General features: G+C 40.6%; 1 protein-coding gene across 1 annotated transcript; it reads left to right on the top strand.

The window, feature by feature from the left end:
* The first annotated feature begins 54 nt into the window (after positions 1-54).
* Positions 55-23,580, top strand: LOC119652370 (alpha-mannosidase 2-like). Its single transcript, XM_038056467.1, is given in 11 exon segments — positions 55-384; positions 5,901-6,125; positions 12,609-12,756; positions 12,815-12,986; positions 13,044-13,345; positions 18,411-18,597; positions 18,665-19,250; positions 19,329-19,711; positions 19,768-20,281; positions 22,500-23,066; positions 23,126-23,580. Coding segments are annotated over 11 exon segments (3,375 nt in total). The 5' UTR covers positions 55-240; the 3' UTR covers positions 23,273-23,580.
* Positions 23,581-24,951: the final 1,371 nt, after the last annotated feature.

Below are 24,951 nucleotides of genomic sequence, written 5' to 3'. Positions count from 1 at the left end.
TTGTGCGAAATCTTTTTAGTACACAATCGATTGGCGGAAAGCTTGTTTAAATATATAGTAACGGCCAATTTGCAGTAGGATGATTGTTATCTAGTTATCTGGAAAAATGTGTCAAATAGTATTTCCAGAAAGCCAGACTCAATGATTCCGAAGAAATTTCGTTGATATTTTCTAAGAGAAATGAATAAAACTTCAGAGTTGTAAAATAAGTTTTTATTCTCGTTCAGGCAGAACGGGAACATGGTTTCTCGAATTGATCGACCGACATCTAAACTCTTCCAGCCAATCAAAAATTTGCGACTGCACTTTCTAATTGCATTTATTATTTTATTGCGATGTCTTGTCGCTATTCTACAAATGCAAATTACCGCGGCACAACAAAAGGTAACTTAAGAAGTTAAAGGCCTAATGATTTTTATGTAACTAAACAGCAAATACTGTGGAGTATCACTCTTGATAATTGTTTATGCAGTTTTCTAATTGCATATTGGAGAATGCGGACGAATGTCTTGAACATTTGTTTAATATATTTCATAAATATTGGAAATTTGATTTACGTTTCGCTCTGAATTTCCGAATTACCCGCTGTTGGTGAAGGCCGTGTTAAAATAGAAGTAATCAGGAAATTCTCGAAGTTTGAAGTATTGAACAACCTGTGAAGAAGACTGCACTGTCAGCGCCTTCCCTTGAATAGGAGGACCACAAAACAAATGCGACTGAATAGATTGGGTTTTCAACTGAATTAATTAAGAGCTCTCCACATTTAGATCAGTTACAACTATCGGCTACATTAAAAGCAAGGTAAAGCTTAAAAGCGACAGCGTACTCGAAATGCTTAATTTTCCAAGGAGTGTGGAGATACTGGTTTAAAAAGCATAGTGCCACGAGGCTTCCACTTAGCCGCAGTAAAGTCTTCTTCAGGACACAATAGTTCTTTAAGGACGCATTACGACTTTCCCTTAACCGAAAGTCTTCTTCAACGGAAATACTTTCAAATTTTCGTTATCTATTCTTGTAAGTTAATAATTAACGAATTGCAATATGGGAGGAAAGGACTGAGAAACAAATGTAAAAGAGCAAAAAAATGTGAATAATTTGTTTAAACAAGGTCGTAAATTCAAAGAAATAATAATCTACAGGCATCTGAAGACAAGAAAGTGCGAGAATCCCCGGAGATCTGGCCGACCAGGAAAGGAAAACCGTATCGGTTAAAATTGTACGAAATGTTCTTTATGGTACTGGAAACCAGTGGCACACAGCTCGCAGGAAACCATACAACAGCAAAATTAACAAAAAAAAGTGCCTTCAGTTTGCAGAAATGTACAGTAATCATTCCTTGAACTTTTGGAAAAAAATCATCTTCACAGATGAAAACAAATTCAATATATTTTAATTGGACGGTAAAATAGAAATATGGAGGAAGCAAAACTGTGAAATCGGCGAAAAGGATCTAATTCCTACAGTAAAACACGGAGGAGGATCACTGCTGCTATGGGGTTGCATGAGCGCTAATGGAGTGGGTGACTTTCACATTTTCGATGGCAATATGAACCATAAAACTTAGATTAATATCTTCAAATGTCATCTTCACAGAAACATGAAAAGCATGGGCCCGAAACACACAACGCTAAATACAAATTGTGGTTACTTTCTAACACTCCAAACAGATTGGAAACTCTACCATAGCCTCCAGATATAAATGTTATACAGCACTTCTGAGAAACATTGGAAAAAAAAATCTGGGGCTAGAACATTTCAAACAAAAATGACTTATGAATTGCTTTCCAGGAAGAATGGAGAACCATTTCAAGAGATATAGCAGGAAACCACGTAAATTCAAACCAATTCATGCAAACCAATTACAGGCTATTATTAAGAGCGGAGGAAGACCAAAATATTAAACACATCTCCTTTCTTCATTTAATACATAGAGAGGAATACTTTTTTCGTCATCATCAGCGGTGCACCAACCGGTATCCGATCTAAGCCTGCTTTAGTAAGAAACTCCAGACACCCCGGTTTTGTGCCGAGCTTCACCAATTCGATACCCCTAAAAAATGCCTGGCGTCCTGACCTACGCCATCGTCATCTACCATATGTTGGATATTATCGTTATAGACTTTCCGGGCTGGATCATCCTCATTCCCACGGATTGTTGAGTCAGATTTTATCTACAACCAGAAGGTCGTGGCATCACTCATAGATTTCGTCGTTATGTAGGCTACGGAATCGTCCATCCTCATGTAGGGGGCCAAAAATGTTCATTGTCATAGCTGTTATCGGTTGTGATTTTCGGCCCTTAATAGGAGAAATTTTCAACGGTTTCAAAGTTGTAGTCCCTTATATTTGTTGTTTTTGGCGCTGACATTGCCACCATGTACTTCGTCTTGCCTTCATTGATGTGCAGCCCAAAATCTCGCGCTAGTCACCGCCTGCTCGATCTGGATATAGGTAGAGTGTACATCTCAGAGTGTTCTTCCCATAATGTCAATATCGTCAGCGTAGGTCAGTAGTTGGATGAACTTGAAGAGGATGGTGCCTCTTGCATTAACATTTGCATTGCGAATCACTTTCTCCAGGGCCAGGTTAAAGAGGACGCCTGATAGGGCATCACCTTGTCTTAGACCGTTGTTGGTGTTGAATGGTCTCGAGAGTGATCCTACTGCTTTTATCTGGCCCCGCACATTGGTCAGGGTCAACCTAGTCAGTCTTATCAACTTCGTCGGGATATCGAATTCTCTCATGGCCGTGTACAGTTTTACCCTAGTTATGCTGTCATTGGCAACCTTAAAGTCGCTAAAAAGATAGTACAACCAAATATGGCCATATTCCAACAGTTTTTCCATCGCTTGCCGCAGTCTAAAAATGTTAATGAATTCCGCATCTCCATCCAAAGACTTTCAATTTGCATACTGCAATAGGCGTTTTACCACGGAGATGGAAGTCTCCCGCTGCACGTATCGCTTTAGCGAGTCTCTTTCTGATGAGCGCTTCTCGAGCACTTTCCCGGCACTGTCAAGCATACAAAGTGGTCGGCATGATGACGGCAACTCAGGTTCGTCTTTTTCTTTACTGATCACCGCAAGCCTCGCCAGAAGGGAAAATATCCTCTTTCAAGCGTTGAATGTGCCAAGCAATAGGTCAGGCCGATGTTGGAGCGCCAGTTTGAATACCTCTGCTGGGATACCATCGGGTCTTGGCGCCTTCTTGTTTTTATAGGGAGGACTGCCTCTTCCAACTCTTTTATAGAGAAATGTGGACAGTCTTCGGTGCTCTCCGCGTTGTCGTCATCATCCCGTACGGGGTACGCAGGGTTACAGTTTGTAACCGAGTCTCCACGAGTTTCCTTCACATCATCGACCAGGTCCTGCTAGCAGCGATACATAGAAGGCTTGTCCATCGGCGGCGTGGTTTAAATTCAATGGACGATGACATCTTTTCTCAAACATCTCGACTACACTATCTGTTTGCTCTCTCACCGGGTCATGGACTTTGGATAAATGGCTCTGGATTTGGAAACAGAGGCAAGTAGAATTGGACTGAAGATAAAAACAAACAAATCCAAGGTTGTCAGTCTGAGCGTCATTGCTCTCTCCCGATCTCTATTAATGGGCATTGAAGGCGCGAATCCATTTGTATATTCAGGAAGCATGGTTTCTGCTGATAGTGACACCGAACTTGATGTCGCTCGATGCATGAACAGCGCAAGATCCGCTTTCGCTGCTTTATCTAAAATCTGGAAAAGAATTTATCTCAACACTAAGATCATGTTGAGATATTCTGCGCTACTGTTCTTTCTGTGTTGCTATATAGAATTAGCACATCGACAGTGATACCCACTGTTACTCGAGAGTCCCAAGCCTTCGTCAACACTGTCTGCATCGTATCATCGGAGTATGCTGGCCTGATACTATCTCAAACGAAGAACTTGGTTAGTGCACAGACAGAAGTGACAGTTGATAGGTCACACTTTAAGGAGGACGCCATGCACTTAAATCGATTCCGTCGAGAAGGCCGCGTGGGTCGTCCCAAGAGTACTTGGTGTAGAATGGTAGAGAAGGAATGTGTGCAGCTCGGGGAGTCCTCGGAGAGCCGGATCGCATTTCAAGTAATCGCAAGCGATAAAGCGTAAGTTTGGTTAACCAACCAAGGTTGATTGAAATCAACATCAATCACTGTACGGTCACTCAAGACCTATTCTCACAGACCACCTATGGATCTGAGGTGCAAGTAACTATAATAAGCGAACGCCATAGCAACCCGATCGGTGGAGCGGCTTTGTGGGCATGCAGTGATCAATCCATACAGAAATGTATGTGACAGTCTACAATTGAGTTCATATGGACAAAAGTGAAAAGCAAATACGTCACCTATGATTGACGGTTCCATAGCCTATATAACGATGAAATTTATAAGCGATACCACGACTGTCTAGTTGTGGATAAAACTCTGTTCAATAGGTTGTAGTAGGCGGGTCACCTAACCCATATGGGTGAGAATGATCCAGCCCGGAAAGTCTATAAAAACCATGTTTATGGTACAGATCACGCGATGAAGGAACCCAGACGGTAGGCAGCTTTTAGGGATATCGAATTGGTGGACCTCGGTGCAAAACTGAGATATCTAGAATTTCTTACTTAGACAGGTCTAGCCTGGACACCGGTTGTTGCGACGTTGATAATGATAATGGTGGGCCCGGTTCTTCCTCTGATCTCACCTACTTTCTCACGGGACATGGCGGATACCGCAAATACCTGTATAGGTCTAAACTGGAGAACTCATCTAGTTGTGCCAGTTGCGATGGTATTCTGGAGGATCCGGAGCATCTTTTATTGGTTTATTCTAGATTCACAGAAGAAAGGAAGGGTCTAGAAGAGCCATTGGAAAGGGCACTAGCACCGTAAAGTTTGTTTCTAGCCCCTAAAATGATACAGACATAATTACTTCTGAAGAAGCAATTCTGCTTCATCTTTTCCAATTTTTATATTAACTTCCCATTCAAAAAGTAATACGAAAATGAAAAGTTCTCAGACTGCAGCAGACCTTATCTGAGAAATGTTCAAGCTGCTTAAAGCATGTGTTTTACTTACTTACAAATCACCAAATTATTCGTAGTGCAACGTGAATCATTACAAATACGATAATTGGAAGCATGGATAACAACTAGACCGTCGGCGATAAAACCAGACCCAGCAAAATTGGTTGGTAGTGTTTTTTATATTATTTATTAATCTTATCTTTTCCGATAATGACATTCATTCAATCCCCCCCATATCAGATTTTCTTTTACCTTTACCCGATTAAGTGAAAATTGTATTATTGGCACTATCAGTCATATACATATATCCTATAAGCATCTCGTCGGTTTTAAGTTCTATCTTTCATATTAATTTTAGATATTTCGTTGAAAAATGTACCGAATTAAGAAGAAATTAAGCCGGTTGTTGTTTAGTGTAATATTGTTAGCTCTTATTCTCTTTTATGCAATTGACTTTGTTACTGACAAGGTACTTACACTTTTTTGTGACTATTAATGTGGATCCATTTTTTAAGAGTTGGTAGTGAAGTTTGTAGAATATACTTTAAAACTTTTAATTTGAAAATGACTTCAATGATTCCTTATCCTTAAGAAGTCTGTCGCTGAGTGCGTCTTATTTAATAGAATTTACCCGAGTATTCGTAACTACATATGTATATTCTCTAGGTGCTAATCAATCATCCGAAGTTATCTATAATTGTAGTATTACTGCCTTATAAAGTGTTTAACATTTCAGCAATATTAATTGATAACTATATTAAGTAGCCCGTCCTGCCTTGAATTGTTCTTTAATTAATATAAAATCTAAATAGTTGATTGATTAGTTAATTTTTATTAATTAAATCACGTTCTAATTTTCCAGTCGAATCTCCACAATGTTGAAATCAAGATGAAACTTATTGAAGACGAACTTTTTTTACGCCAAAAGGAACTGAAAATTGTCAAGGATGAAATCAAGTTAATTGGAAGAAATGATGTAGCTGACAGTGAAGATCGACACGATGGTAATGAAAGGAATGTCCAGCGAAAAGGAGAATATGGCAACTGTACCTGCAGCGTCAAAGATAGTCAGAAGGTTGATATTGAAGTGAGTGAAACAAAAAACAAAAGTTTGATTCATTTCAAATGTAGAATGCATCCAAAGATTAAAAATGTAAAGTTACTTTAGAAAATCGTACAGTTGAATCCACAAACAGGAAAAAAATCTTCCATTGTATACTCAATTTTTAAGGTTCAGTAATTTAATCCTCCGTTGAAGGGAAGTGAATTTCAATTACTTGAGATAGTTATGTTTGTGCATTAGGAGAAATTTTTTACTCAATGTATGTAGATCCTATTCGTTATGTCATTCACAAAACATCTTCTTCCATCGATTGCCGGTTCCTACCTCAATGGGCAGGTACCAAATCGAGTTACATCATATGTGGGCGGTAGCCTTTGTGCAACGTTTAATTACAACTTATAATTTAATTTAGTTTATAACGCTCGAAATGTCGAGCCGAATCTATAAAGAGAACTTCCGCAAAGCCAATTTTGACGGTCTGAACTCAGCTTTAGCGTCTTTCAACTGGGTACATATATCAAGCAACTCATCGTGTTATCAAGTTCTTAACACCTTCTACAATATCCCCTCTGATCTCCTCTACTGTTATGTCCTTCTTCCCCTCCCTGCCTACGTTCGTACCCAACTTGGTTCACAACGGAAATTCTTATTAACATTCGCTTGAAACATACACTGCGGAAGAAGTTTCGGGCTTCTGAGAATGACGCCGACCTTGCTCACTTTAAGGCTATAGGCTCTACTGTGAAGTCAATTGTCGGCAAAGCACGTAAAAGGTACCTATTGAGCGTCGAAGCCGCCCTTGCCCGCGGTAACTTAAAACCCTTTTGGTCTCACGCTCGCGACCCTCGTAATCCAACTCAATCTCTCCCTTCTTCTATCATCTTCGCTAACTCCACTGCCAACTCCCCACAACAATCCTGCAATCTTCTCTGCATCTACTTCTCTCATTGTTTCTCCCTCGAGCCCTCCACCCTCTACACCTATCATAACTACAGACTCATTGGTAATCTTGACCTCAATGTCGGACCTGGCCCCGATGGGCTTTCTAATCGCTTCCTTCTTAACTGTAGGTGTTCCTAGGTATTCATAGAAGTCTGTCTCGGTCATAGCACGGATGTGAAGGTGACCAATGCTATGTCCGGTATCCCGTGATGTTATTTCGAGGTGGCTTGGATTTGACATTTATCTGATCCAAATTCCATCCGAATATCACAGCTGAACATGTCTACTATTCGCAACAGAATTCTAAAATGGTCGTCAATACCAGCATACAACTTGATGTCATCTAAGTACATCAAGTGTGTCACCTTGCACTTAGAATGTAGGTCACACTGTATTGCAAAACCATGCCCTCTAGCATCATTCAGTAGCCATGAAAGGGGGTTCAGTGCCATGCAAAACCAAAGGGGACTCAACAAATCCCCCTGGAAGATGCCCTTCAGATGAAAGTGCTGATAAGGTGGCTACCCTTCTACGACTGTCGCCAAAAACTTTATTAGTTTGGGATCAATGCTGTACGATCATAGAACATCCATTAGCCAGGTGTGCGTTTAATCGAGCCGGGGTACACAGCCGCCGATCTCGACGGATAGTGCTCCTCATTGATGTCAGAAATGCCTTCAATTCCGTAAGATGGACAGATATGCTAGGCACACTAGAGAACTTCTTTCACGTGCCAAGCTATCTCTTGCGGATATTGAGGGATTATCTGAAAGACCGCTCCCTGTTCTATCAGACGCTAGAGGGCCAGAGGAGGATGGAAATCACGTCGGAAGTAGCGCAGGGATCCATCCTAGGGCCGGACCTCTGGAACGCTTCCTACGATAGTCTCCTGAGACTCGATATGCCCGAAGAGTCGCGCCTGGTCGGTTATGCAGACGACGTTGCGGCACTTGTTGAACAGGCGCAAAGCAGACTTGGCATATTGATGCGACGGGTAAGTGGATGAATGACTGCTCACGGTTTCAACCTTGCGCTGGAAAAAACCGAAGTAGTCATCCTGACCAGAAGGAGAATCCCGACCTTGCGTCCCATATCGATCGGCGAGTTGACTATAGAGTCAAAACCAGCGATTAAATACCTTGGTTTATTGCTCGACTCGAAGAGCAAATCAAAGCAGCCGCGGACAGGGCTGCATCAGGAGTCGCGGCCTTGAGTCGGCTAATGGCGAATGTCGGGGGCCCTATACCAACTAGGATGCTGATGCCCTTGACAAGGAGGTACATCGTAAACGCCTCGCTCAAGTGCAGAGGCGGGGAGCTTTGCGAGTGGCGTCTGCTTATCGCACCGTCTCCGAACCGGCTGTGATGGTGATTGCGGGAGTGATCCCCGTTGCCCTCCTTGCCAAGGAGCGCAAAGCTATCTATCGCCGTAAGGGCGAAAACTTAAGAGAAGTGGTTGCCCGTGAAGAACGTCAACACACCCTTAGCGAGTGGCAACTTTCTTGGCAAAATGAGCCAAGCGGCAAGTGGACTGCGCGGCTCATCGACAAATTAGACCCATGGTTGAACAGAAAGCACGGTGAGATTGATTACTTCCTTACCCAACTTCTAAGTGGGCATGGAGGTTTTCAGTCTTACCTGCACAGGGTTGGGAAGGCGCGATCTCCTGATTGTGTGTTCTGCAATAGAGTGGCGGATGACGCTGAACACATCTTTTTCTCTTGCGAGAGGTGGGACGGCCTCCGCCAGCAGCTTTATGCAGACACAGGGGAGGAGATCTCTCCAGACAACATTGTCAGAGAGATGTTGAAGAGCGCTGGCAGCTGGAATCGTATTGCGCATTATGTTCGGGCTCTTCTTACTACGAAGAAGATTGAACTCGACCGGCAGAGGGATCGGACGGTAAGGGGTTCCCTGAACTAACAACTCCCTTCCTCCCCTCCCCTCCCGTTGGTGAAAGGAATTCCCTGACTTGAAGGCTCCCAAAGCCGGGAGAGCGGGAGGGCTAGCCCGAAGTAATGTTTCAAACGGTTCCAGGCTAGTGTTTAGTTGGTAGTCCGCCAGCGTGCTGTGGCGGGAGTCCAACACTCTGTGCGTACACGCATTCACCTACCCTACTCCAAAAAAAAAAAATAACCAGGTGTGCGGGACGCCGTCAAAAGCCTTGGTGTAATCGATATAGCAACTGAAGGGATTTCTTTGGCCTTTAATTGTCTATAACTAACGAGTCGACAATGAGTTTTTTGCGACCCCTTTACTCAACTCGGCAGCCTTTCTGCTCCTCGCACAGAATGTTGTTGGTCTTGAGGTGCACATTGATCCTTTCCTTAATAATGGAAATTAAGAACTTGTAGAGGGTTGGTAAGCAATTAATCGGTCTTGTCTCGGCGGGATTCTGCACCGTGTCCTTTTTAGGGTCAAGGTAAGTAATTCACCCCGTGGGTAAGGGTATAAATTCCTCAGGCTGACAATGAACTGGCTTATGTTATGTGCCAACCGACCATGTACTATATACTGGTAAACTTTTTACACAAAAAATTCTGCATCCTATCCAGACCAGGATCCTCCAGTTCTTCGAGCTGTTTATGGTTCGTTGAACCTGCGTTAAGATCCGCAAAATGGCGAATGCCTTCGATGGTGATCCCAAAATTCTACCTCAATACTCTACATAAAAGTACTGTCTGAACGCTCTGTTGGGATTCGTTAAGTGATCTGAAAAAACTCCACTAGTTCCTCGTGTACGTTGCATTCTAAACACGTCTGGAGGGACTTTCACCATGCTGTCGTAACCGACTGCATCCGTCAGAAAGTTTTTGCTTGAGTGTGTCCAGAATTTCAACTACGCGTGTTTCATTTTGTAAAATCACTATACTTTATTCTTCACCAGGCTGCTGGCATATCCTGAGCTGATTTGGGTCAGCTTAGTTGACGTTTCAGATGAATTTTCCAAGATGGATCTCTTCGGTCACGCAAACTAATAACGCGAAAGTGAATTTTTTGACCATGCAGTCTGACAGTCGCAACTACAAAACAATAAGCTGTAGCAGCGATCTCACCATTGTTTTGAGATAGAATTCTCGGAGTTGCTGGAGATGTACAAAGCTTAGGAATACCTGGTCTGTATAAAGGATCCATTTCCGAAAATTCTATCCATGCTCTTTGGATAGAATGAAGAGGAGTGCTTCGGCGAGTACTGAAACTGTTGCCTGCAGTGCAGCGTAATGTTCATAGTGCCGCCGCCTCTGCCTCGATCCTCCTGCCAGTTGTGGTAATCTGCAAGACTGCAAAATTCCTGCACCTACCTACTGAGACATTGCCGTGGCGTAGAGCTATTCAAAGTAAAGCTATCCACCCCTTCCTTTCAAGAGCGGGCTTGGGACCAGTTACGGCGGAGTTATTATTATTATTATAATATTATGTTTATGAAAAGATTGTCCATTTTAAGATCTTAACCCTTCGAAACCTTCTGATTACAGGTTGTGATGGTAGTTATTGCATTTTATCCTTCTCGGGACTCAACGATTCGTGGAATAAGTATTTCTATGAATATGGGTCATCCAGGCAAAGTGTGTGTCCAATGGAGCTTCATATTCAGTTGAACATTCAGGATAAAAAATTAAATTATCATATCTAAAACATGTATTATAGATATGGACGGTATGCATCATGCAGCAGCCAAAAACTAATCAAAATTTTAATGAATATCCCCATGGCTCCGAATTATCCAGCTCTGGTCATCTGGGATTAAGCTACACGCCCACCTTCTAATGAAAATCATGCTAATGTTCCTACTGCCTCCTGATTGTGTTCTTTGTTCCTTTCCATTGTCGTTCTTCGACTTTGCTATCGTGCGATCTTTGTATCTCCTCTGGCTTCATGTCAAATTTAAATTATACACTGTCGATATCTTTCGCTTCAATGCTTTGATTTCCAGCACTTTCACCCATACTCACATGTCATACAAAAAGGTCAACGTAAACGCTCGGGTCAGCAACAATCTTCTTGATGAACATCATTCTAGGTAGTTAGTTCTCCCATTATTTCTTTCTCTCGTAGTTATTGTAGGTGCGTTTTGAAGCTCATCCTGTAATTCAACATTACCTCAAAATATTCGTACAGTACAGATTTTTTTAAATAGTCCACCGGTTACTTTATATTGAGTTGCACCTTAAAGTAGATTTCTATTTGCGAAGTAGTCCTTGTTTCGAGTACATTGAGTCTATTTAGGGAGCCTATATGTATCTCCATAGTGCAGAACTGAAAGCAACATCCACATTGAGAGTAATGATACTGCCCCATTTCACGTTTTTTTGTGGAATTAGCTGTCGTTTTCTCTCGTGAATTAATTAATTAATTAATCCTGGATTTTATGGTTTAGGTCAAGGTACTCAAATTCTCCATAAGAGATTTACACTACTAATATAAGAGTGTGCAATTCTTGTTGCTTTTTATGGCAGGACGCTCTCCTACTTACCGCATGCTGTTCAGGAAACGAAGTATTTTCCTGCTACGTTTAAAGGAATCCTCTTCCTCTTATTACTACTTGTAGGGTTATCTAAAAAAACGGACCAAGTAATCCCCCACCGGGGTATCACAGTGGAGGCATCTCGACCACACTAGGTTGTTCGTTCACTTTCTGAATCTGCCTACGTCTATTTACTTTACTCACCTCTTTTAATAGTCCAGTCATTAAAGCTTTCAACCTCCAAATTCTTTCAGTCAAGACCGATTGACATGAAATTTCGGGTGAGGGTAGAGGTTGGCATAAAAAATAAAAGTTATAAAGCGCCGATCTGCATCTTTCCCCGCGCGAGTGTTTCAATACAGTAGATTCTCAAGTGATTCGGCTTACTTTCAATTTATATGAGAAAACTAGGCTTTGTTTTTATTGATTTTTATTTAAAAAAATTCAGGTAATTCCATTATTTATTCCACGGACCTAATTTTAAAGGCATTTTCAAGCACTTCAAAAGATCTCTAAATCAATTTCCACCAAAAGTTACCGATTTTGCCTTATTTGATCTTGAAAGTATTAATTTTTTTATACATTGCGAATTTACGTTTGACGACCTGTAACTCTGCCCATATTGTACCTACAAAAAAGATCCGTTCTTTTTTTTAGTTAATATGTCAATTATCGTGTATTTTAGAAACCTGCGGTTGCAAAAATCTGCAACAGGTGTCTTGCTTAGGTCTCTTGCTTATTTTCACCTTCAATGATCCCCTCAAGGACGCAGACGACATGTTTCCCATCGGCATCAGGAGTTTCAATGGGTGATTTGCTGATCAGAATGAGTAGGAAGTGTAACCTCCTTCGCCCGTATAATGTTCACGTCGCTCCCTAGTTTTCTGTATATGGAACTTCGTAAGGGATTAATATTCTCTTCTTAAAAAGTGGATATTTTCAGGGACAATAGACGCATAATATTCAATTAAAGTGAAAGTTTGTGAAAAGTTTTTGACGCAGGCTAATAAAGGCATTCAGACCATGGCCATGGTTTTTCAATTTTATGCTGTTTAAGAAAATTCTAGTGCTTAACCCCCGGTTCTATTTTAACTATCCTAGATGTTAGATCTCTACAAGGACATACCTTTCACAAATGCAGATGGAGGTGAATGGACACAAGGTTGGCAAATCAAATATAATTCGGATGACTTTAACGAAGTAAACAAGCTTAAAGTTTTTGTTGTACCTCACTCACATAATGATCCAGGCAAGAACCTTACTTCAAAACTAGTCCCCGAGCTTTTCAGTGTTATTTATTGTTTTAGGATGGCTTCGAACCTATGACGAATACTATGAACGAACAACCAAATACATACTGTACAGCATGGTAAACTTCCTGAGCAGTCATAATGACATGAAGTTCGTTTGGGCTGAAATTTCATTTTTCTCCCGATGGTTCGAGAAACTTCCGCCTCACTGGAAAAGGAATATCAAACAGTAAGAATTGTTTTTTCGACTCTTCAATATGTTTATTGTTAACTGTTGTTTCTACAGAATGGTAGATCGTGGCCAATTGGAATTTGTTACAGGTGGTTGGGTCATGCCTGACGAGGCGAATTCACATTGGCTAGGCGTGACCATACAACTGATCGAAGGGCAAAACTGGCTCAAAAAACATTTGAATGTTAAACCGAAATCAGGGTGGGCCATCGATCCATTTGGCCATAGTGCAACAATGCCGTTCTTGTTGAAAAAATCTAATTTGAAAAATATATTAATTCAAAGAACTCATTATGAAGTCAAAAAACGGCTAGCACAGGATAAGAGTTTAGAATTTCATTGGAGACAAATTTGGGGTAAGTTAGTGTACACACATTTATACATACATTTTTTATTTGAACTTCATTTAAGTATATGCAATAATTAGGCCAGCCTCTGGTCCCTCCCTAACCTATTTTAACTTCTAAAGCCAGTTTTTTATTTTCATCATTATTAATACACATAGTAGCTTTTTGTATTAACTGGAACTATGTAGTTGGATTTTTGGTTGTCTCCATGCCTGCTGCCTGCATATCTTCCGCCAACAGACCGTAGTTCCGGATTTTTCTCGCCGTTTTTCAAGAGTAGTAGGCTACATCCATTGTGTCAGGTTTGGTGGGGCTTAGCACCTGTAAACATATACAGCACCTATTTTTGCCCACACAAAGCCAGTGGTTGCTTGATTAATAATACATGATATGGCTTGTCGACCACACACTCATATCGTCGCTCCACTATTCAAACCTGTAGCTCATACGCCACAGTGACGCGAGATTCTATAAGGTTTACTTATAATGGCAATTTCCATCTCCGATTCTTAGGTGGTCTGCACAGTTAAGCCCTTGAGTATTTAACGTAGGTACCTGTCGTGGAGACTTAATCCTACGGTCCTCTTAAGACACGGATTGATTTTGTGACCACAATCAGAGCCCTGCTGAGACAAGCGAAAACGGTACCAGTCTATACCAAGTGCATGGCTTAGCATTCACACTGGTGGATGCAAGACATACCTAAATCTCTACCGAACTAAGGAGTACGGCACCCGTGTTGAAACGCAACACCACGCTGAGGCCCGAAGGTCTCTTCTCGCTTGAGCATAACCACAGCCTCCATGGAACTCCCACTAGGGGGCCTACCGCAAATAACCGAGCTGTACTCATATACAACGGGAGTTCACCCGAAGTATGAGAGTCCAGGAGCTATCCCAGTTCCCATGGTACCAGTATACCCCTGGAATGGTTCGTGACCAATTTGCCACTTCAGATGAGTTCCCGTGCAGACTCGGGTCTGATCGCCCTAATTAGGCCTTTGGAGCATTCGCCTACTGCATCACGGCCGGCAAATCAAAGTGAGTACAGCGTCTCCCGATGCCACCACTATGGAGGTTCTCCTTGGCCACTTGGTTTTGATTTGGCCGACAGGGTTGCCGCCCCATCTTCCTCACCGCCACCTCTGAGCACCAAGTGGTCTGCACAAGCAAATTCTGACCAACCCCCAATGATTGAGATTTATTTGAACAGACCTGATTTTGTCGTTGCAATCACGCCTTCCTGAAATATGCCGGCTATCCCGTCCCTCCTTTCCTTCACACATCACCAGACATTTAAAACACCTCTTACAACGGTAGACAACTCATCCAATCTAACATTTTCCGACATTGGATTTTTCTCAAACTGACAATAGACTTCTCCGCAAGTTCTTTTAACATGAACTGTTTTATCAGGACAGTACAAATTTCTCCTTTCGATGTCACTTCATAGAAATCCATACACTGTATGTAGATCTCATGTTTTCGGGCCCATACTAAAGCATTCTTCCCAAGTGAGTTTTTAACCTGAGTGCGAAAGCTGTCAGTTTTACCCAGGCTGGGTCTCGGGAGATCTCTGTTGTAGGTTCTTCGGATTCTGTTGGCATTTCTATTCAGATGTTTAGGTTAGGATCAGTTTTAATCTTTTTGAGTATCTCCACATAGGATAGATTGCGCTTAGTAGAGATTACTATGACCTCTGGGCGAATTCACACTGTAGCTCTCCTCTTCACCTTTTTCTTGGTAACTTTGATCCATTCAGTGTTCTCGTTCCCCTTGGGTTTCCCTACACTAGCTGGCGTTCGCACTACGGTCATGTGTTTTCTCCATTCTGAACTTGGTAGTTGCACTTTCCAAAACTACATGTATCCCTTTTTAAGGTTTTGTGTGAAACAAAACCTTATTAGAATCGAGACGGTGTCTGTCTGTCCGTCTCTCCGTCTGTCCGTCTGTCTGTCTGTCTGTCTGTCACCCCCGATTTATTCGGAAACGGCTAGACCGATTGTCACGAAAATTGGCGAGAATATGTAATCTGGTGTTCCCTTTACATGCAGTAAGTGGCGCCATCTTTTGTTAAGTTTAAGGGGGGGCTCCCCATACATGTGAATGGAGGGTGCAAATTTTTTTTCACAGAATGTAGCCATGTGGGATATCAAATGAAAGGTCCCAATTAGTACTTTTCGAAACTGGTTCAATATTTGATATTGGGTGAAACATGGAGGAGTGAGGGCTCAAAATATGACCCCCAAAAAGTGTAACAGGTCTCGTTCTCAGAACCTATCCAACCGAAAAATCTGAAAAAAATCACAGTGATGCATCTCTACGAAATCTAGGCCTCAAAATATATCCGGTTCCGATATCTGCACAAATAAAGTTAATAATAGTACATTTCCATATTTTAGAAATTTACCCGGCACCCCCCTTATGTTCATCCCAGAAGTACAAAATTTGACATGCGTATAATGAAGAACATAATGCACAATTTGGTCAAGTTTGAAGAAAATCCAATTATTATTAACAAAGTTATAGGGGGTGAAACCTTACAATTTTTTGTGAATTTCGTGCACTCTGGAACCTGCATGACGTCATCATCACATATCAGTTCGTCAATACCAGGACGAAATGAGTTCTTATGAATTGGGTCGCAGAGAATTATTTTGTTTTAGTTATTTGCCAACCAGACATGTGTACATGTAGGTATATAATATATGCGTGCTAATGAACTTTGCGAGTAGTGCCTAATTCAAATAGATATAAGAAATAAATCGGAAATATCGGTACGATCAATTTATATACGTGCATATATGTGTACAGTATTCGGAAATAGGCAGTTTGTTTGTTTAGGGTGAGAGTAATATCTATGGCTGTAATATGTAGGCATGTCTCGTAGTTTGGAAAAATATGAAGGATTATGTTGGAGTGCGTTGAAATTTCTTACATAAGATGAACACAAAACCTTTCTATCAGAAGCGCGAGCTTCCGGTATTCCGACTTGTTTCCTCTTAGAGGAGTGCTGATTCTCTAGAGGGCCCCCTTCTTCTTTCGTACTCTTTTATTCGCTGTGACACTGTTGGGACAGCAGGTTTCGGCTTTTCCATGCAATTTTGAAGAGAGTGCAGACAATAAAGAAGATTAGAGGGAGAATATTCGATTTAGGGGATGCTCTTGCTAAAAACAGAGATCGAGTGAATTTGTGGTGTACCGCTTCAAGGGCGAGAACAACTACATCTTTCGAAGAAAAACGAAATCCCAGAACAATATTTCAGGATGTTTCTAATAAACGAGTTGAAAAGCGTTAGGGAACGCTAGGTGGAATTAGAGTCAAAGCAGAGTGCCAGCATAAAGCCTTAAGTTCTAGATGCGCTATTGACGACTTTGAGGTAGTGGCTGTCAAAACAGACCTTATAGTTACATGAAATAACTGAAACCATCCTTTACTAAAGTAGATATAGCAAGCCTTTGGAAGAAGTTCGAATACGGTGGAGATTATCCACCAAGAAAGTAGGGTAAATTGGTTGAGGCGGTTTTCAACAGCAGCAACACATCGAGTAACATTTCTTAATGTTTAATGCTAACCATTTCACAGAACCCTAGTGCAAAGTTTCTAGATAAGGTTCAAGAGAGTCTTTAAAGAAAAATAAAATCATTAAAGGGTTCCGAATGAAACACCGTGGTACACCTGAGCAAGGCGAAAGGATTAATTAGAAAGGCAAAACGCAGGCCATGTATAATATTAATTGACAAGGACAATTTGGGTGAAGGGAGTCGATGAAAGCTCAGGGCTGCTTGCGCTGCTTCCAACAACTTGATGTTGGTGATGAGATTGCGCTGTTGATGAAATGAGTTTCGTGTCACCATCGGTGGAAACAATGCTACCAAGCTATGCAAATTGGTCGGCGCCCTCGATGATCAGTCTATTGATGTAAATGGATGGAGTTTGATGACTTGCCAGACCGAAGACCCTGGCTTTTATGGTAATTACCTTCAATCTGACGCTCCTTGCTTCCTTATATAAATTGCTGGGCCAATTGACCAAGATTCACCGCAAGCAAATGTCAAGGAATATTGTCATGAAAGCCTTTTCGAAATCAATGATTAGCAATTGGAGTGGAAATCTAAAATCCACATATCCACATTGCGCTGTCATGATCATATGTGTGGAGGCAGTGACACGGTCAGCGCAAGAGGATACAGAATGGAAACCAGTCTGCTTGATCAAGTTTTCGGGATATTCGAAATCTTAACTCTTTTTCCATTATTGGAAGGATTCCATATCCATGGGATTTTTGAGTAATTGAAAAAAGAAAACAAAACGAGTTGCAAAAAATAATCAACGAAGAAAGGGCGTCCTGCACGGTAGTTTTAATTACGTTGATAACCAAGAGGATTCGGTCGATCTATCTATTCTATAGTAGTTGTTGTTTTTACCTTTTAAATTGATCATTCAGAGGACCAATGCTGATTGTTCGAATAATGTATCATTAATGCGATGAAATGAAATTATAGAAATCTATAAACCTTCCTTACAACACCATCATCCAGAAAATATCTTCCCATCATTAACAATACTTCAATGTTCTCAAAGCCTACTTTTGGATTCAATTCCTGGATGACAACCACAATGTCACCTTTAGGAAACCTCTACTGGACTACATGCAGTTGAGCATAGAACACGTTCTTCACCTTTATTTCGAAAGTCTCATTTGTATTGAATTATTATGACTACTGAAATCTCAAAATAAAAATCCTGCCTAAAAGCTGTTCTTAGAGGTCATGGGTGGGCGATTTCAAGAGCTTGTCAAAAGCAAATTGTTACCAGATTTACATCTACTACTGAAAGAGTCTACTAAATGCCGGGCAAAGAGATCAGCTTCCGGATATGCCTATTATAAGCGAATTTAAACGGAGTAACTAGAGGCGGACGAAGTTCAATCGTTCTATGAGGGTGCACCGAGGATTGCGACGCATAATTAAGATACCTTAGTCTTTATGGGGGTTGTTCCTGGGGTCCAGTGAAAAGGTTTCGCTTTTATGTGTTTCACTTTCGTATTTCATGATAGGCAATATTTTTTCAGATAAATCAGGAAAAACTGACATGTTTACTCACATGATGCCATTTCTATCTTACGGAGCTCCTTATAGCTGCGGACCTGATCCAAGAATTTGTTGTCAATTCGATTTCGAGCGTTTACCGGATAAAGGTCGAACATGTAAGTGGGGAGTTCAACCGGAGGAAATTACAGACGAAAATGTTGTTCAAAAGTAAGTTTGTATATTTTGCACCTGTTTTTCGTATCCTTTCTTCATACTTCTGAATTTATGAAAATAGAGCACAACTACTTCTTGATCAATGGCGAAAGAAATCAACTTTATATAAAACGCGATCGCTTCTAGTGCCTTTGGGAGATGACTTCCGTTACACCACTATTGGAGAGTGGGAGGATCAGTATAAAAATTATTAGAAACTATTTAACTATTTAAATAGTCGAAAGGATTTATTTGTGCAGGCAAAATTTGCAACCCTTGGAGAATATTTCGACTCCGTTCACCAAGAAAATCAAATGTTCCCTTCACTTAGTGGCGACTTCTTCACATATGCTGATCGAGACGACCACTACTGGAGTGGATACTATACATCACGCCCGTATTACAAGCGTATGGATCGTGTGTTGATTCATTACTTGCGATCTGCTGAAATGCTATATTCATGGAATAATTGGCAATCGAACGCGTGGTTGGAGAGAAGGCTTCGAAATGCAACGCAAGCCTTATCCTTGTTTCAACACCATGACGGCATTACAGGGACAGCGAGGGAACATGTGGTTCAGGACTATGCCCAAATGTTAAACTTTGGTGTCAGGTCTTGCAAATTTGTTATGCAACAAGCAGTGTATCGACTTCTTATGGAACCTGAGGTAGATTGCTAACATTTAAAATCTGTCTTTAATTTCCTCAAGAAAAAAACTCTTCAATTTTTTCCTTTTTTTCTACAGATGTACAAACCGGATTTCAAACGGACCTACTTTGAATTGGACGAGTCTCATTGGCCCGGACTAGAAGACGATGTCCGACCTACGATTATTATCAACAAATCAAACCCAAGAAAATATGTTGCCTTCCATAACTCACTACCGCAGTGGCGTGAGGAACTTGTGGAACTTCAAGTATCTACACCTTACATTAAGGTGACCGATATTGGAAACCGTACAGTACTAGCTCAAATTTCTCCTGTGTGGTCCTGGGACAATCTTTTTATGAACATAATCACTCCTAGAGCCCTGACTTCAAAATTTATTCTCCATTTCAAAGTGAAAGTCCCACCATTAGGACTAACCACATACGTAGTCAATTTAGTTTCTAAGAAAGACGTACCAAGGTTGGAAAATATTGGTAAATTTTAATTGACGTCTAACCAATCGAAAATATTTCCAGCTCCACAACATTTTCAAAAATAACAATCATGACTAAAGTTCCGTTTTTTGTTTCCCTGTCGGACTACCCTCTGGAAGTACAGTTTGCAAAGCTGCGTAACTTTCACGTGCAAACATCGTCCTCAAACGTATCCTTCACAAAACATGGTTTCTTGAAAATAATATCTGGAAAGGCGAATTTTCCGCATGTTCCAATACATATTGAGTTTTTGAAATACGGAACAAAAAGCTGGTTCGCCGACGAAAGGAGTGGTGCCTATTTATTCCTCCCAAATGGTCCGGCGAAACCACTTCGAATTGACAACCCAACTGTTTTGATAAGTGAAGGGGTCCTTGAAACAAGTGTTTCAACTGGATTGCCTTTCGTTATTCATAAAACCATCTTGCGAGATGATGATGTCGAGATGAGAAATTATGTGAACATTGGAGACATGGGAAACCAAGAAATAGTCATGAGGTTAACCACCAATATTATGAACGGACATGAATTTTATACGGACTTGAATGGTTTCCAGGTTTGTATAATATATTTAATTTACTATTCATTTTTGACTTTTGTAAGGTTCTATGTAGAAACGAAACTTGATAAAATCGGTTTACTGTCTGTCTGTCTGTCACAAGCACTTTTCTCGGAAAGGGAAACCTATTGGCAGGTTAATGGACATAAGTAGACTGGGAAATCCCACGCATGAAGTTAAAGGTATTATCTTGTGTGTAATCTAAGGGGGAGAGCGCAAAAGCGAAGAGAGGGGCACTATTTTTGCCTCCGAATATAGTAGGTATCAATCTTAAGGTATCGATTAGTTTTTTTATGGAACAATTCTGAGATTTGACATCGGTTGCAAAGTAGAGGAATGAGGGGTGAAAAATATGAACCGAGAGGAGACTCATTCTAAGAAATCGTCCAATTTAAACATTTTAAAAAAAGTCATGGAAATGATCATGTAAAATATAGGCCCCAAATTGCATTTCATGCCGATTCCAGTTAAAACACATCTGACAATAGTATATTATTATATTCATCATCTAAAGCACATAATATTGGAAAATTCGATGGAAATCGTAACAAAGGTATAATAGGTGAACATTGATTTCGTGTGAATTTACTATATTCTAAGGCCGCATAGAATGCAGCATTGCATTAAAATTAATAGTCTAACATACGAAATTCATATACGCTATGACCCATTAGCTACGTACAATTCATCGTGTAACGAAATATTCTCACATAGGAAATACACAAAACTTCTTTTATCTAAGGATCCGAGTTTCCGATTTCGGGTCTTCATAGTGCAACACAGAAAGCATCGTGGGTCCTCCACGGAACGTGTTCAGTGTGTAATTTGGTTTTTTTTATATTGCCAAGAATATTGAATTGCTGATTTACACGAGAAGCATGCGAATTCAGCTCCTTGCTTAGGGAAACTTTTCACAGTTCCTTCCACTTATTGAGAAAGATCCTGAATTTCAAGCATTTATGCTTTTAGCTCTGCACAGAGTATAGCAGGAAAAATTGCCCAGGGAGAAAATCATGGCCTCCAGCTTACTATATTTGGGGGCGTTGATGGCAAAGATAATTTGATTTCTGTTTGAAGAAGCAGTCCGTACCCGAATGTGGCAATAGATGGAACTTTAGCGGATATTATACGGTTCAGAATGTGGCGAGGGATAAGCAGCATCCCTCACAGGACCATCGAAAGGCTTACAGCCGCCTGGAAATTCTTTCGTAATGTTCATCGATCCGCCTTCACGTTTCCGAAGCGAGAGAGATCTTGTAACCTCTTTCCAAAAAAAGGTGGGCGATGGTTCGCAGCGAATCGCAAATACGCTTGGTCTGAGACACAAGTACATATAGTTTTGTGATTATCGTCCGACAGCTTTATAAATTTTTATGACAAAAATTTTAAAAATGTGTAAAACATTTGTTATTCATAATCATCATCATCATCATTAACGGTGCAACAACCGGTATCCGGTCTAGGCCTGTCTTAATGAGGAACTCCAGATATCCCGGTTTTGGGCCGAGGTCCACCAATTCGATATCTCTAAAAGCTGTTTAGCATCCTGACCTACGCCATCGTTCCACCTTAGGCAGGGTCTGCCTCGTCTTCTTTTTCTACCATAGATATTGCCCTTATAGACCTTTCGGGTGGGATCATCCTCATCCATACGAATTAAGTGATTCGCCCACCGTAACCTATTGAGCCGGATTTTACCCACAATCGGACGGTCATGGTATCGCTCATAGTTTTCGTCGTTATGTAGGCTACGGAATCGTCCATCCTCATATTATTCATAATAGGGAGCTGAAAAAAGCAGACTCAAATCTTTTTATTAGTTTTTCGGTCAGTAATGCCTATGTAGTATGTGTGATAACTGAAGCCAACAATTTAAAGCCTTAACGCATTTTCTTCAAATATTTTGTCCCTATTATCTGGAAAAGTACCTTTCAATTTCCTTTTCTCGGTATATATCTGATCGGTTTAAAGTACCTTTTCGGACCTAGGACTCTAAAGAAATCTTTCCTTCTGTTTCGGTTGGCACAGGAAAGTGGCGGTCAAATATGAGTTTGTACGGGGGGGGGGGCTGCGGAATACGATTAAGGTTTCCATGAGACAAGAAATTATGCACTACGTTAGTACTGCGTTTTAGCGTATATAACAAACCGATATTTAATCAGAAAATTGTATGAAAGAACTCTTTCGTTAGTTTTCATTTGTTTTTATTTTCCAGATCCTAAAACGTGTCAATTTAAATAAATTACCCCTTCAAGGCAACTACTACCCAGTTCCCTCTTCAATTTACATCGAAGACGAATTGACCCGTCTCACCCTATTAAGCGCCCAACCTCTTGGTGGTTCATCTCTAACGTCAGGGCAAATTGATATAATGCAAGATCGGCGACTAAAACAAAGCGATGGGCGTGGTTTAGGTGAAGGAGTACTTGACAATAAGCCAGTTCTGCACATGTTCCGATTAATTATCGAAAGTCGCAGAAACTGCCCACAACAACCAAAGGACTACGCTGGAGGATCGTTGACGGCAAACGCTCACCGTCAGCTTCAAAGCTTACTACATCCGATTGACAAATTTATTTTCAAGGAGCAAAACTGGCCTGGGATGAAGGACAGTTTCGGAGCAGATCATCATTCTTTGGATGATGACTTTGAGATAGGGATGCTGCAACATTTACCAGAGGTTTATCAGGTCGGTGACAAGAGGACTCAAGATCGTGTGGGGCTAATTATGCATCGTACCCAGATTGATGAATGTGATATTAGTGATAATTACTCTGGAAAGGTAGCAATTTAATCAAAAAACAGTTTTCAATTATTATTCAAAATAACTTCTGCTTTCAGATCAACATCCGCAATCTTCTAGGCCTACAAAACAACGCAGAGATATTTTCGTCGCCATTAACTTTCGTAGAAACAAATGAAAAAATAACGACCGACCACGTTGATTTTTGTCCGATGGAAATTAAGTCATTTGTTATACAAAGATGATTTGCTTTTGTTTAGTGGAGACCAACGAGAAATCCAATCCAGAGATTTTAATTATATTACGAATGAAATGATTCGTGGAAACTCTTGTAGTGCCATTGAAATGTTTCACCGAGAAAGAAACCATTTGCCATTCAGCTTCAATCAGATGATTAGTTTTCGTTGAGTTCTTCCTTCGGTAAAATTATAGAGCCAAATTCTCGTTCTAAACTTGTATATTGTTAAAATCAGTTGAATATATTTTGTTATTTTACTATAAATTTATTAATTGACCTAAAAAATTAAATCGATTAAGGTAGTAGCACTCGAAATTTCAACGTTATTTCATTATTTTTTTATTTTTTTAACAAGAAAATAATACACGATAGCACAAAAGTTGACTGATGCTTTCATCCAGGGCAGAGGCTGCCCTGGTAGCAGCGTGACCCAAAGGGGCAACGGGTGGTAATCGCTCGATTTATATATAATCGCAAATATGACATGAATGCGAATTATATTAACATTAAATTCGGACTTCGTTATTTTCATGTGATCGTAGTCGGTGGCTATGGCACTAACCAACTGTACTTTCAGGTCCCTAAGCAGATCCTTGTTACGAATGAACCAGGAATCGTCTACTATGCTCCTAAATACTTTATTTTGGAAAATTTGTATGTGTGAACTTCAGGTTTGATTTTTTGGGGTCTTTTAGTCCTTAGGATCTGCTAAATTAGCAAATTGTTTTTGACAGTCAGCTGGGAATTCCCTCCAACCACCAGTCAATCGGTCTGTACCTGGAATTTACATAGTTCGTCCTTCTTTCTTAGGATGGGTCTTTTGCAGCTGAGCTTGGCATCGACTGTCACACCTAAATATTTTATCTCACTCGCCTATGGCACATCTTGTCCGTTTATGATGACTTTAGCTGAATTCTCATTTTTGTTTATGAAGTTAATGTACGTTAATTTGGTTTCGTTTAATTTTATTTTCCATTTCTTGGCCCATTCAACAATAGGTCCGTACGGTACTCGCGAGCCTCGCGAAACCCATGACGAATGCAGTGAATATCGTTCGTTTTGGCTTAGAGCGTTTAACTGACAAGAAGAAGTAATTATTTAGGAAATACTTTATGTAATCGTATGTATTGTATGCAATGTATTAATTTTTTGGAATATTTTGCTTGTTCTTCAACTGATTTGATATTTGATCTCAAAATTTTAAAGTAACAACGCAAAGTGGATCGAAAACTGACATAAAAATCGCGGTTAGACGCAAACCTGAAACGGAACATTTCGCGAGATTCGGGAGCCTCAGATTCGTGATCCTGTGCACCTCTTGGATTGTTAAATACTTTTCGCGGAAACCGAATTGGTGAGGTGGTATTAGGTTTCGATCCACAATGATTTGCTTGTCTCTTATGTAGTAGCGATATTGGTCGATACAATTCGACTCTACTTGACTCTCTGGTTTGGGGACAATTATAGCTTGGGCTACTTTTCATTGTCGAGGGATGTATTTTAATCTGAAAGCTGCATTAATTATTTGTAATAATTTGATTAGACCCTTTTCTGGCAGTTCGTTGAATATTTCCCCTGTAATAAGTTGTAGTCAGCAGATTTATTAGGGTAACATTTGATTTAATTTCTGTCCTCATTTTGCTCATTTACTTTTACGCGTCATATTGTGTAATGGTCCACTTTTCT

The sequence above is a fragment of the Hermetia illucens genome, chromosome 3 (genome assembly GCF_905115235.1).
Source record: "Hermetia illucens chromosome 3, iHerIll2.2.curated.20191125, whole genome shotgun sequence".
Classification (NCBI taxonomy): domain Eukaryota; kingdom Metazoa; phylum Arthropoda; class Insecta; order Diptera; family Stratiomyidae; genus Hermetia; species Hermetia illucens.
The sequence above is the reverse complement of the archived record's forward strand: the minus strand, read 5'-3'. Positions and strand labels throughout refer to the sequence as shown.